Here is a 13,177-nt window from a genome sequence, read left to right on the forward strand (position 1 = left end):
TTTTTTTTTTTTTTTTTTTTTTTACTATTGAAAAAGGCCGTAGCTTTTATGTTTATCCAATGAAAGAAAAGTTTGACCCAATCTCTAGTTCTTTTTTTCATGACATACCAAATATGAAACTAAATAAAATCTCATGTATATTTATCTAATTTTATATAACTATGTAATTAATAATTAAAATATATTTAATAGAAATTAATATATCCAAATGAAAAAAAAAAACAAAAACAAATAAAAATGTCTTAATTTTATTAATAATTTTGTATGAGAGGTTAATTTCAGAAATAAAAATATAGATTTTGTAATATCCAGGTAAAATTAGCTTCATTTAATTTTTTTTAATTTATTATTATTTTTTGTTGAATAAAATAACAAGATATTATGTGTCGGATAAGTTTGTAAATCTATGTCTATAGTCTAACTCATTAAATTAAACTCAAATACTTTCAACTTAATTAATAAAATATATTGTAACGTAGTCTTATGACGTATATTACTTATTGGTATCAAAATACATATAGCAATGTGACATCATCATTACCTATAAACTTTAGAATCCATTAAATACTACTTACTTTTTATAATTAAAATTTATTAAAAAATTATATATTTAGAAAGATATATGAGTCCTTAAATCTTAAAAAGTTGCTACTAGGTCCATTAATTTTTTTCTAAACTTTTAAAATATCTAATAGATCCTTGAACTTTTAATTTTATAGATAATGTCTTAACATATTCAAAATTCTATTTTCTCTACTCAAGGGGTTACGGGTTTTTTCTACCAGTTGAGGCCCTCTCTTCACCACCCCCATAGGAATGGTCTACATAGTTTAGGGTTCATAACTACTCGGGTTCAGAGTTCATAACTACTCCTCTTACTACAAGATGCTTACATAGCCAACATTTAGATCCGATCTATTAAGCATAAGACTTTAGACTCATAAAGTTATGACATTATCCTTCACATTTGACATTACATCACACTTCTTTTCTTTATATAACATATTAAACCGACTTGTTTCTTCAAAATAAAAATAAAATAAAATAATTCAAATGGTTGACATTTTAAAATATAGTTGGCCTAAAATGCAAAAGTCAAACTTCATAAATCTAATATTTAAATGAAGATCAAAATATCTCAAGTCTCCCGGGGCACATAATACTGATATTGGGGAAATGGTGGGGATTTTTCTTTTCAATATTCTAAGTGTTTTTTTTTATTAATTAAATAATATTTTCAGGCATATTAGTAAGCCATTTTTGCTTGGAGATGGAAGTCTTCTTTCATTGCTCCACAGAGAAGTATAAGACTAAGTTCATGAACTTAAAGTCATCCTAATATGTAATCCTGCATTCCTACTTACCATTGTGTGTACAAGGCCAATTTCTAAGCATAGATCTTGACTTCTAAAAAATGGTGGAAATGTAGAGATGGTTCGAGAAAATGGAGCATTTTAACACCCAGATATCAGTGAGATCCTGAGGGAAAAGACATTCATGTACATGTAAGAGTCATAAAGGAAACCCCAACTTTCCAACCTTGGCAAGAAGATGGATCCTATTGGAAGAAGTGTTGTTCTTTACATTGTTGATATTTGTGAGTGTCTGGACCAAACTTGACTACTCACATGGAACAATTGTCTAACCCTAATACGTTTAGTGGCAAAGATATCTTCAAAGGAAATCAAATCCTGAATAGGTAGTGAAGAGATATGAAAATGTTGTAGCCTTATTGCATGATTCTTATAAGAAAGTTTAAGCCAAGATGAATGTTGAAGAGGAAGGGCTAAAAGATACATACCAGAACCAGTTGGATCCTAACAATTTGAAACCCTTGTTTAGAGCACTCCAATGGTCGAAAAACTCAAGTAGAAGATCCAAAAACAGATTTAAGCAAGAATCAATGAAGCTAAAGGACATGATTGGATAAGTATTCTTGCCCAAAAGCGTGTAACTCCAAGGAGATGATTGGAGGAGATGGAAGTATCTATCTATGGTCAAAATTTCATGTCTAACTATGGTGATCAGAACTGTGCAAAATAGAGAGAGAAGTTTAGAGGAGACTTGTTTGTAACGGCTCAAGCCCACCGCTTGCAGATATTGTCCTCTCTAGGCTTTCCCTTTTCAGGCTTCCTCTCAGGGTTTTTAAAACGCGTCATGCTAGGGAGAGGTTTCCAAGGTTTTTAAAACACGTATGCTTGAGAGAAGTTTCCACACCTTTCTAAAGAATGCTTTGTTCTCCTCCCCAACCGGTATGGGAGCTCACACGGTTGGTGTGGGCTAGTTTCTTTGCAATTAGAGGAACGAGCAAGAGGCTTATGGGCTTTCTCCTCACAGGCAAAAGCACTCATGGAAACTAAAACCAGTGGGTGGGATGAACTCCTGTTAGTCATCACCACCTATAATCAATCTAAAGAATGATCTCCATTATGATGTAATCTAAAGAAATATGCAAAAATACAAATAAAAACAGTGGCAAGAGATGATTCAAGAAAATCTTTCATAAGTATCTGTATTTAAAGAAAAACACTCTCAAAAGAACGTCAACATAACAGCCATGCTCGTGTAGGACAGACAAGGATGAACTACCGCGCATTGTCGTGCACAAGAATTGTGGCAGTTAAAGCTATGAGAAAAAATAATTATGACAAAAATATTTGATATAGTGACATAAGAGAGAAACAAACTCATTCTTCCATAGGCTGATTTTTCTCTGCTTGTGATTGTGCCACCTTGACTTGGATTTTTGGAAGAGTGAGGGAAGGATCCTCCTTGAGAAGAGCAGGTGGTTTGACCATACTGATGCTCTGCTCCAATTCCTTCCTTGCCTCTTTGAGCTCCTTTCCTTTCTTTCCTTTCATCCTGTAAATGTCAACAATCCCGAATTACACCTCTAGCAGTATTCAACAAACATATAGGCATAAAACGAGTGGCAATGGAAGAAGTTTAATACCTGCGTGCAATGTGCCTTGCCTCCCTTTCGGCTCTGACTTTGTCGATCTTCTTAATAGCCCTCAATGTCTCTTCTGTGAGATTCCTGTCGTATCTCTCCGGCCTATTGCGCTTCCTCTCAAACTCAAAAGTTGAATCCTGGATAATACATGTGAAACAACAGTTAAAGAGACATCAGAAAGTTTGTAGTTGCAAAACAACTTGTTCCTAAATTTAATCGAGAAGGTTTACCTGTGTCATATCCTTTCCATGCAACCTCCTGTATGCCTTAGTCCATTTAACTTTACGGGGATTTCTCTTCATCTTGAAGTTCTTGTGGCATTTAGACCGACAAAATCTAAAAATCTTTAGAAAAATTATATCAGGAACATGGGGTTCCGCACTATCACTAATGTAAAAGCTCCACAAGAACAAAAATCTATTTCTACAGGCTAATATGCATAGCAAACAATGGACCACGAACAAGCCGAGATAGAATAGGAAGGTATTTTCATACCATTCCGTAAGCATTACACGAGATTGGCAACTAAAAGAAAATTTTAACTCGAGAAAATACGAGCAGCCCAAAACATGAAAGTTTTCCGCCTTTAAGAAAAGAAAAACAACATTACACGCTTACCTTCGCATCATTGCGAACAAACTGAATACCATGTCCTGGATATACAGTGGAGGAACAGAACCAACACTTCTCTAACCTCATTCTTTTCTTGAACAAATAGCAAGCCTAAATTTCCTGCAACAAAATGCACCGGAAAGAGAAAATCAAATAAACCGTCCCTTATATGTTCAGAAGGGCGACTGAAAACATAGAAAAAACTCAGCTAAGAAAGCTAACAATTCCCGAAATTTAACATACATCCACACCATGCGAAACTCGCTCTGCGTACTTAAATTTTAACTAAAAACGCAGATTTATATAATGATAAGTTGCAAGTTTAATAGGACTTGCAACACTTCGAAAAGTCTCAATTTGCCGTAAAGCTGTTTTTTCTTTCCATTGCTATTCGGAAATTGTTGAGAAACAAATGAATTAATGAAAACAACTCCTCCATCCTATCATTAGACAAGTTCTAATTTGTGTTTTTCAAGTGAGAAGAAAGGCATAGATGGAGATCGGGAGATTACCAGTAAAGAAAGTAGAAAATCAGTGCAGATTAAACGCGCTAGGAGGGAGACTGTGGCGCACGAGCGAAAGAAAGACGGCGAACGGGAGAGAGGCGTCGGCGACACCGAGCTGCCCAACGGGAGGGTAGACGGTTTGTAAAAGAAGAAGAAGGGTTTAGGGTTTCCTCTTTCTTTTATTTATTTATTTTTTTTCTATTTACACAGCGCGCTGGGTATTTTCTTTTTATTTTTCTAAAGAAAAATAACGTGGACATAGTGATTTCCAAAAATGACTCCCAAAAGCTTAAGTTTTGGAAAAATAGCTCATTTAAAAAATTAAAAACATTTTTGCACCCTTTGACTTTGACCATAGAATGAAAAGACAATTTTACCCTTTATCATTTAAAGTTGATGGCCATACCAAAATTCAACTCCATCTTCTTTCGTCTCCTCCTCTATCTTCTCAAAGTCTCGATAGATAAAATCACTTCAATAATTGTTGTGCGTCCATAACAATTGTCACCTCAATTACCTGTCTCCTTTGTTTATAAGCTCGAAATTTAATTAAATAATCTTTTTATTATTTAAAATTTTAAAACTTTTTACTCCAAAGATATTAGATAAAATAAACCACAACAATAAACTCAATCAAATAAAATAAAATTTGAGGAGAAGAAAATAAAGAAAATAGGACATAAGGGCATTTTTGTCTAAATTCAATTATAAAATCGTGTAATAAAATAAATAAAAATTGGCTTACGCATTTTTTAAATCTAAAAGGTATATATATATAGTATAATAATAATAATAATAATAATAATAAAAAGAAGCCAGAACACTTCGGCCCAGTCAAAGTAAGGCCCATTAAGGCCCAAACCGAAAGGCTGTTGTCCACAAAGCAACACTGGGCCTTTCGTTCTTCTTCGGCCCAATCAACATAACTTATTGCATCTATTTTGATAATTATATAAAATAACGATAATAAGAAAGTGACGATTTATTATTATTATTTTTTTTTTTTATCTAATTTGGATCATTTAAAATTTTAAATAAATCATTTTAAAACGCTGAAATTTTCAATATTAATACATAATAATCCAATTAAGTAATAAAAATAAATTATAAAAAAAATAGGGTTAAAATTAGAATTTAGCACAACAAAAAGGACTGAAATAGACAGCACTCCCATCAAAATTATTTGGACAATTGCTAAAAATCAGATCCTCCGAATCTCACTTTTTCCAGAGCCTTCCCCATTTTTCTCCGCCCTATTCTTTATTTCCAATATAATATCTATTTTTAATTAAATAAAAATATTTATTTTATTAATTTACATAATTTAAAAGTGGTTCAACAAAATTACTACCGTTTAAAAGTTATTGTCATATCGACATTGCGATAAGCTAAGCTGTAATACGCGATTTTTGGTCATTTCGAATGAGAACAAAATTAAAGAAATATGTGAATTTTAAACGTTTAAAATCTCATCATAAATATTCGCTCTTAATATAAGTAATGTAATATTATTTCTAACACGCTTTGATGCTTATGTTAGTGTGGTTTCTATGGTTATTAAGCACTCGGAGTCTCGTGGTTTGATTTGTTGAGTGTCGGACCCTAACGGATGCCGTTTAAATTTTGATAAACTAAACTCGTAATTTTAGGATATTTGGAGGTGGTTTTAGGGTTAGAAATTGTGATGGATTTGATTTGTTTATGAGTGAAAGAAAGAATCAAATTCGGATTTGAGTATTGAAGTGTTTGGAAACTGTTTGTCACGTGCATCTCTGAAAGATTAGAGAGAGAAACAAATAAACAATGAGGAGAGAGAAAGCTTGTCTGGTTTTGGCCATGCCGACAACTGTCGTCCATGGCAGTCCCCTAAGGTTTGACTTCTCCAACAACTTCCTTATTTTATTATTATTATTTTTTTTTAATTATGTTTATCTAAAACTGAGACGATACATAACAGGGTAAAGCAGATAATATCTGCTTGCAATGGATTTGACTGTTACAAATGATATTAGAGTTAGACACCGAACCGTATGCCAGTGAGAATGCTCACCCAAAAACGGATGAATGGTGAATAAGCAGCATTTAATAAACAAATGAATATATAATCCAAAAAATAATAATAATAATAATAAATTTTTTTAAAAAAACCTCTTTTTTGGTTTCCCTTGGTCGTGAGGTTTACATGAAACCCTAAAAAAAGATCATAAAAGTAACCATCTTTTTTCCCTTACTTTAAAACAAAGCATATTTTTTTTTTTTTTTTTTTGCCTTGTCATGTATTTTTATTGTTTTTATATTTTTTTTTTTATTATATTTAACCTATAAGTAGATATTTTATTTGAATGAATGATAACAATATAAGCTCACCATTAGTAGATATTGTATGCTTTGGTCCGTTACGTAGCATCATTAGCCTCACGATTTTAAAATGCATCTACTTGGAAGAGGTTTCTACACCCTTATAAGAAATGTTTCGTTTCTCTCTTCGACTGATGTGAGATCTCAAAATCCATCCCCTTTGAAGGTCTAGTGTTCTCATTTGCACACTGCTTAATGTTTGGTTTTGATACCATTTATGACATTGTGAGATCATTCCTTATAAGAGTGTAGAAATCTCTCCTTAGCAGACATGTTTAAAAATCATGAGACTGACGACAATACATAACAAGCTAAAACATATAATATCTACTAATAGTGAGCTTAGACTGTTATAAATGGTATCAAAGTCAGTCACCAGACAGTGCAAGACACTAATCGGAGTAGGGCTAGACCCTCTCCATAGTAAACATATTCTAAAATCGTGAGGCTGACGACGAAATGTAATGGGCCAAAGCAGATGACATCTACTAGTGATGAGTTTGAAAGGTTACAAATGGTACTAGAGTCACTCATCAGATGGTGTGCCAGCGAGGACAATGACCCCCAAGGAGGGTGAATTGTGAAATCAAACATCGGTTAGAGAAGAGAATGAAACATTTCTTATAGGGTATGGAAACCTGACTGACGTCAATAATGTAATGGATCAAAATGGACAATATCTATTAGCTGTGAACTTGAAATCTTACCGAGCTAAAGTGGGCATGGCCCACCAAAAGTATTGGAATTTGTAGCATTATTGGCATATTTTAAGCCCATAACTGCCTTGTTTGGGTGTCTCCATGTGACTTGAAAAAGGCAACATAGACACAATCCCTCTCTCTTTGCTAGCCTTCTTCTTCTTCATCATCAAAACACTAAAGAAAATGAACCAGAGCTCCCATGGCTTCTCCTCCTTCTTCTACTTCTTCATTTTCCTCCTCCTTTCCCAATCAGCCACTGCACGTTTCCTACCAACCAAACAAGGTAAACCCACTTCAAAAAACCCTTCCTTTTTCACTTCCACCTTCCATTTTCTCACCTTTTCCTTCTCTTTCCCGGAAAATTTGCAGGTTTTGAAGAAACCCACAACAAGCTCAGCCATGGAATGATCCAAGCAGATTCATGGCCAGATTTCCCCCAAGTAAGTACCCATCATCTCTTCTTTTAAGCTTTCTTCTTTGGATTTTAATGGCGGATTTCCCTTTCATTTGTAGATAATAAGAGAAGAAGAAGAAGAAGATGAAGAATGGGAGAAGAGAAGGATGATGTTAGAAGCACACTTGGATTATGTTTATACACAAAATGAGAAGCCTTGAATTATGTTTATACAATTTTCATTTTTTTTCCTTATCAACATATGTTTTATGCACATATATCCAAAAATATTACAACAAATGTTGATGTTTTCATCATTTCATAATTATATGAAGAATATAGTATTGTTTACAAGGACTTGTATATTAATTTATTTTTCTTTTTTTTTTTTTCTTTCTCTACATGATATTAAATTTGTGATTTTATTTTTAAAAATGAGCTTCTAAGTGCATGTTCTAGAGACCCGGGTTCTCGAGTTTGACGGAAACCTTTTACTTGATCCCTAAACCCTAAACTCTAAAAGTTTTCGAAAATTAGATTTTAAATAGAAACTTGTTCATCCATTCAATTGGTTTTTTTATTTTTTATTTTTTATTATTATTGTAAGATAAGCATGACAAAAAAAAAAAAAAAAAAAGTTCGAGTCTTAGTCAATTGAGCTACAAGACTGGAAAAAAGTGTTAAGTTTTCGAGATAAAAAATGGAATGGAAGAAAAGTAATAAGATTGAGACATAAACAAAGAAACAATATTGAAAAAGTAAGATTTAGACATTAAGAAAGAAAATCACTTAGCATAGATTTGACAATTCATTTTAATAAGGAATCTGTCAATGGACACTAAAAAGTTGATGTAGTTTTTCAAGTGAAAAGCCACGAGCTATTAGCAATAACCAATAATTATTCAGTTTTCTAAAATTTTCATTCCTAAAAATAAAAATTAGCCAAAGAAATTTTAGAAAAACGCCTTAAAGTTTAAATTACTTTTGAACGTTCAAAAATTTTATTTGAGTCGCTCGTGATTCCATTCAAAATTAAGGCAAGAGTATTTGAAAAAGTTAAAAAAAATATGAAGTATTTTTATTAATAAACTCTGTTTTTTAAGGATAAAATGTGATTCATTATAACGAAATAAAATAATCTAACTTTACATTATGGTTGTTAAAATGAACACATAATAACACCATGTTCTCTAAGGTTGCACACAATCTTTTCTACTTCATTAGAGGTAAGAACAGATCAACTTTAGAAACTATTTGGGGGGAGGGGTCTGTTAGCCTGAGGTAGCAATCATATTTTGTACCTGCTATAATGAGCACATGAACCTGTGTCCAAAGGCTGGCAAAAGGTTATGAATGTAAGGAATTTAACATGAGTCAAATCACTTGAATCTTTTCAATGCTCTAATGGACATCCAAACACAAATGTTCTCATAATTCCACAGTTCATGATTGTTGAATACAATTATTGTAATAAATCTGCCATAAGTATAACGATATCTGCCATGCCAAGCTTGTCCAATCAGCCAAACAAGGTGGGGGCAAATGATAGAAGCCAAATCCAACATCATCATAGTCATATCCAGACCCGCAAGACAAGTGAACAACCCTTCTCAAGAGCTGGAGAATCCTAAACAACTCTCCATTACTGTCTACGCAGAGCTAAGAGAAGGAAAAGTTACAGGGAAAAATAAGTAATGGTGAATCAAAACCACTTTGCTAGTTCGTCGTCGATAGAGATGCGAAGCAGCCAGGACTAGGGGTGCACTGCTTCAGATTTATAACAGCAGATATTGATGTTAAGTGAAAATTCGCACAAGACGGTCAAGATCTGAATAAAAATAATCATTGCATTGATGTATTCTCAACTATATATCTTTTGTAGGCAAAAAACAGAAGGAAAACAAAAAGGAATTTGGAAGCTAGAAAATACCAGTATAGAGCTACCAATCCATTATAATCTTTTTTGGCACTCAACAAAACTATCAAAAGCGAAGAACTCGTACTCATACTCCCTTTTCGTAACCCCGCTGATTGCATGAGCAGGACGTCCCACCAGAGTTGTTCCTCTATGACGTTTTGCAGTGGAAGCATCATACATCCATTTCCTGTAGGTTGGACACAATGTAAAGAATCTTAGATTAATGACACGCAAATTTTCAGTGTGCAAAGAAGTGTCAACCATCAAGGAAATGCATGCAACCTCAAGCACAGCATCAATACAAGGCAGGGATGCAGATTTGAGCACATTTTCAGTACGCAGTGGCAGTCGTGTCAAAATGTATTGACACAAGTAGGCACTATATCATGTAATTTAAAGGGTCTGCTTTATAGGTCCTAAATGTCAGGAAAAAGAGCTCACAATGGAGAACTAAAAGAAGAAAACGATTATGATTCAGGTGTTCCATTGATTGAATGGCAAGTACGATCTCAAATGGGGAACAAAACACTTGATTCTACCAACCCAGTTCATAAAATAGGCTCTACCTTTTCCCTGACTTTACCAGTCTGCTGCTATAGCATTCAGCAGTATGTTTGGAAGATTAACGAAAATATGATTTTGTAATGTTCCAAGTCTCTCTATCGTTCCATAAGAGAACATGAAGGAAATAAATAAATAAAAAGTCCAGGAACAACGCATGAAAATCATCAGGGAGACCATTGGACGATTGTAAACCCAAATCAAGTCCTGCAGAAGTATAAAGAATCAAGAACATTACCATCTTAATATCAGTTGCCAGTCCCAAGTCATGTAGTGCACTTTCAGTTATACATTTTGGGTGAACAATGGGTCCTCTAGCAACTTGTTCATTTGTGCTTCCTATCTCACTAACCGCTGATGGGATGGTGATATACATTGCTCCTTTGAACATCCACTTATCCAAGTCATGACTATAAAAATCTTCAAAAAGTTCACCACATAAAACACAGACCAAATGATCTTCATCTGCAGGTACCATTGGCTCATTAACTTCTTCCATCATGTCACACCTGTCCGGAGAAGTGGCAGCATCATGTAAGAGTATATCATTTCCAGAAATCCAATCATCTGAACTTGGATACCATCTTCTTGGTGTCTTATTTGAATTGTTTGCCTCAGTTCTTAACGTGTGCCACTGCAAGTGTGTATCCAACTGTTCTTCAAGTTTCAGTCTCAGACCACAGATCTTACATTGATATGGAATATCGTCAAAGAGTCCACTGATCACAGATGGCTGAAATTTTCGAATAACATGCGAACTAAATTCAAAGCCTATGATGTTGGTTATCTCAGTTGTGGCAAATGGAGGTGGACTAGTGGAGCTCTTAGCAGCAGCTTTTGTAGATGATTCAAGTATCGTAGATGATTGACTGGAAGAAGTAACGGGGATGGAAGGAACTGGTACAGAACATGTCACAGCATCACCTAACTTCAAATTTTCAGGCTGTGCAGGCATTTGGGAAGTTGTACTATTTGTTATTTCTCCTTTTGAAGCAGATATAAGGCCCTTTGCAACCAATGAGCTCAAAAGGTTAGAAATTGGGGTAGAAGAGTCGTTTACCACATTTGAAGTTGCCGTGGATGCACTATTCATAGGAGATGAGGGTGGAGGTGGATCAGATGGCAACGGAGTATCTTCTACCTTAGTTTGAGATAGCTTAACCAGAGCTGATGGGCTTTCAAGAGGACCTAATGAAGATTCTCCCGCAGTCTTTGGCTCTGAGAATGTCGTCTGAGTATGGGCAGGAGAAGACCGGCTTGGTAGTGGAGGTTTGACGTTTGAATGGGGTTGCATATTTCCTGCATCTTGGAAGCTGATATTCTGCTGCATGCTACTGGCTATTGAATGGTTGGAAAAAATTCCACTCTTCATTACAGCAGCCAACAAACTACTAGTGCTTGTCTCTCCCAAAATTTCTGCAGGTAAACGAACTGGAACTGTCCCAGCTGATGAAGGAGGTCCAAAATCAGTGCCTGGAATAGATACTGCATGCTGTCTTGAAAGTTCGGACTGCCTGACATCAGGTTTTAGTGACTCAGATAAAGAGAACGGCTGCCTGGGTTGAGAAGTAGGTATGGAGGAGGCTGCAGCTTGACGGTCCTGAGGCTGTGGTTTTTTAAGGTTATCTGACTGAACGTTGGGATGTCGACCAAGGGAAGCATCCTGTAAATGCCTTTTACGTGGGTCAAGATTAGAAAATGAAGAAGTTTTATGGTTGGGCATTTGATGAGGAATATGATCCACTGACAATGGTGAAGGGGGACGTTGATGCAAGGGTGGCTGTCCAGATGCGAATGCAACATTTCGTGATGGAAATATTTGCTGGCCTGCAGTCCCAATGGACCCTGAACCTCCCTTGTTCAGAAATTCATGTCCTGAAGCTCCAATATTTGACGATGTAATTTGTGATCGACCTCCCATTTGATCCACAGAAGAGTTACCACCTGACAGGGCAGTAAGAGTGGCACCATATCCTCCTGACTGAGCTGAATTCTTTTTAGGAATCCCGCCTCTCAGCCCATCCAGAGATAATGGCTCCTGCACTTGCCACATTGATGACCTTTGCTGTCCAGAATCCCCCAGTTCTCTCTGCTCAGATGATTGTGAATCACTGGAAGCTTCTCTATCAACACTTCCCCCAGTATCTCGTAAACTTAATAGCTTATTTTCAATACCCTGCACGTAGAAACCAACTCAACAATAAATCACATAAGACATGGTCAATTGTTCACAGTTGGCAAACCTGAAAAATGCACAGCAAAAATGGAAATATGTAGCAATCACATTTTTCTCTTTCTAATGTAACTAGTGAAGTTATTGGTATTATAAGATATCATAGACCAGGAAAAAGTGGTTCCCTCAATTATATTCAAGCTTTACCGAATTATCTGAATCCTCAGGAGTCCATTGATCTTTCCCAATGCTATTGGCAATGGCAGATGCACCATGACCTGTCAACATAGAGTTCATTTCACCCCACATAAACTCCTCTTCCTCAGAGTTCTTCCAGTTAGTAGACAATCCTCGGTTGCTGCTGCTGCTGCTTGAAAAATTTTGCGTGGGCAGTAGACGTGCACCAGTGTTTGCAGACCTGGGTGCAGGATAATTGTCATATCCAAGCTTGATGTTGAACCCATTTCTTTGGCCAGATACCTTCTCTGCCAAATTGCTACCAGTTGTAGACCAAGGTTTGTCTCGCCCTTCATCAACAGCCCTTCTTCCGATACCTGGAGTCCTTGAAAGATCGGAACCATATTCGTAATCTGCATATGCAGCCGTGATGTTCTTCTCTTGTGCCATATCATTTGGTGCATCTCTAAGTGGACGCTGAATGTCCTGCAAGATTTATACCATGGTGTTGATCATGAGGGAATGAAAAACTAATGACTAATGTGAATTAAAAAAAAAAAAATTACATGCACTTTAATTGAAGCATCTGCCCATGGACGTCCAGTGCTAATTTTGGCTTGGGCAACATCCTGAGTTACATTTGTAGTTGCAATAGTAGCATCACTAGTCATTCCTTTCACCTGCGCAACGTAATAAAAAAAAAAATCAAATAAGGACAATACAAAAGAGTAACAAGTCCACTTCACAACTTAACCAAGAATCTCCTGAAGTACCCTAAGAAAACAAATCTATTTCTACACAAAAAAAAAAAAAAAAAAAAAAAA

General features: G+C 35.3%; 3 protein-coding genes across 6 annotated transcripts in view; 1 reads left to right on the forward strand and 2 right to left on the reverse strand.

Annotated features, from left to right (window-relative positions):
• Positions 1-2,483: 2,483 nt before the first annotated feature.
• On the reverse strand, positions 2,484-4,245 carry LOC111498315 (probable ribosome biogenesis protein RLP24). The gene is made up of 5 exons (XM_023149457.1): positions 4,078-4,245; positions 3,572-3,685; positions 3,184-3,297; positions 2,954-3,090; positions 2,484-2,862 (listed from the first exon to the last, which is right to left on the reverse strand). The coding sequence occupies exons 2-5, from the start codon at positions 3,650-3,652 to the stop codon at positions 2,688-2,690; spliced, it is 507 nt and encodes a 168-aa protein (XP_023005225.1). The 5' UTR covers positions 3,653-3,685; positions 4,078-4,245; the 3' UTR covers positions 2,484-2,687.
• A 2,951-nt stretch (positions 4,246-7,196) lies between these two features.
• On the forward strand, positions 7,197-7,878 carry LOC111498637 (putative phytosulfokines 6). The gene is made up of 3 exons (XM_023149959.1): positions 7,197-7,413; positions 7,500-7,570; positions 7,644-7,878. The coding sequence occupies exons 1-3, from the start codon at positions 7,314-7,316 to the stop codon at positions 7,743-7,745; spliced, it is 273 nt and encodes a 90-aa protein (XP_023005727.1). The 5' UTR covers positions 7,197-7,313; the 3' UTR covers positions 7,746-7,878.
• A 1,029-nt stretch (positions 7,879-8,907) lies between these two features.
• Positions 8,908-13,177, reverse strand: part of LOC111498579 (flocculation protein FLO11-like) — an 8,650-nt gene continuing 4,380 nt past the window's right edge. For 2 of the 4 annotated variants that reach the window (XM_023149869.1, XM_023149872.1), the window contains 4 exons: positions 12,920-13,033; positions 12,384-12,839; positions 10,242-12,179; positions 8,930-9,629 (listed from right to left, as the gene is read on the reverse strand). In XM_023149869.1, the coding sequence (XP_023005637.1) occupies positions 9,615-9,629; positions 10,242-12,179; positions 12,384-12,839; positions 12,920-13,033 (2,523 nt within the window). In that variant the 3' untranslated portion in view covers positions 8,930-9,614. Of the gene's footprint in view, positions 9,630-10,241; positions 12,180-12,383; positions 12,840-12,919; positions 13,034-13,177 lie in introns of all 4 variants that reach the window. The other 2 variants (XR_002720809.1, XM_023149871.1) reach the window with 2 other exon arrangements.

Source organism: Cucurbita maxima, unplaced genomic scaffold, assembly GCF_002738345.1.
Source record: "Cucurbita maxima cultivar Rimu unplaced genomic scaffold, Cmax_1.0 Cma_Scf00025, whole genome shotgun sequence".
NCBI classification, from domain to species: Eukaryota; Viridiplantae; Streptophyta; class Magnoliopsida; order Cucurbitales; family Cucurbitaceae; genus Cucurbita; species Cucurbita maxima.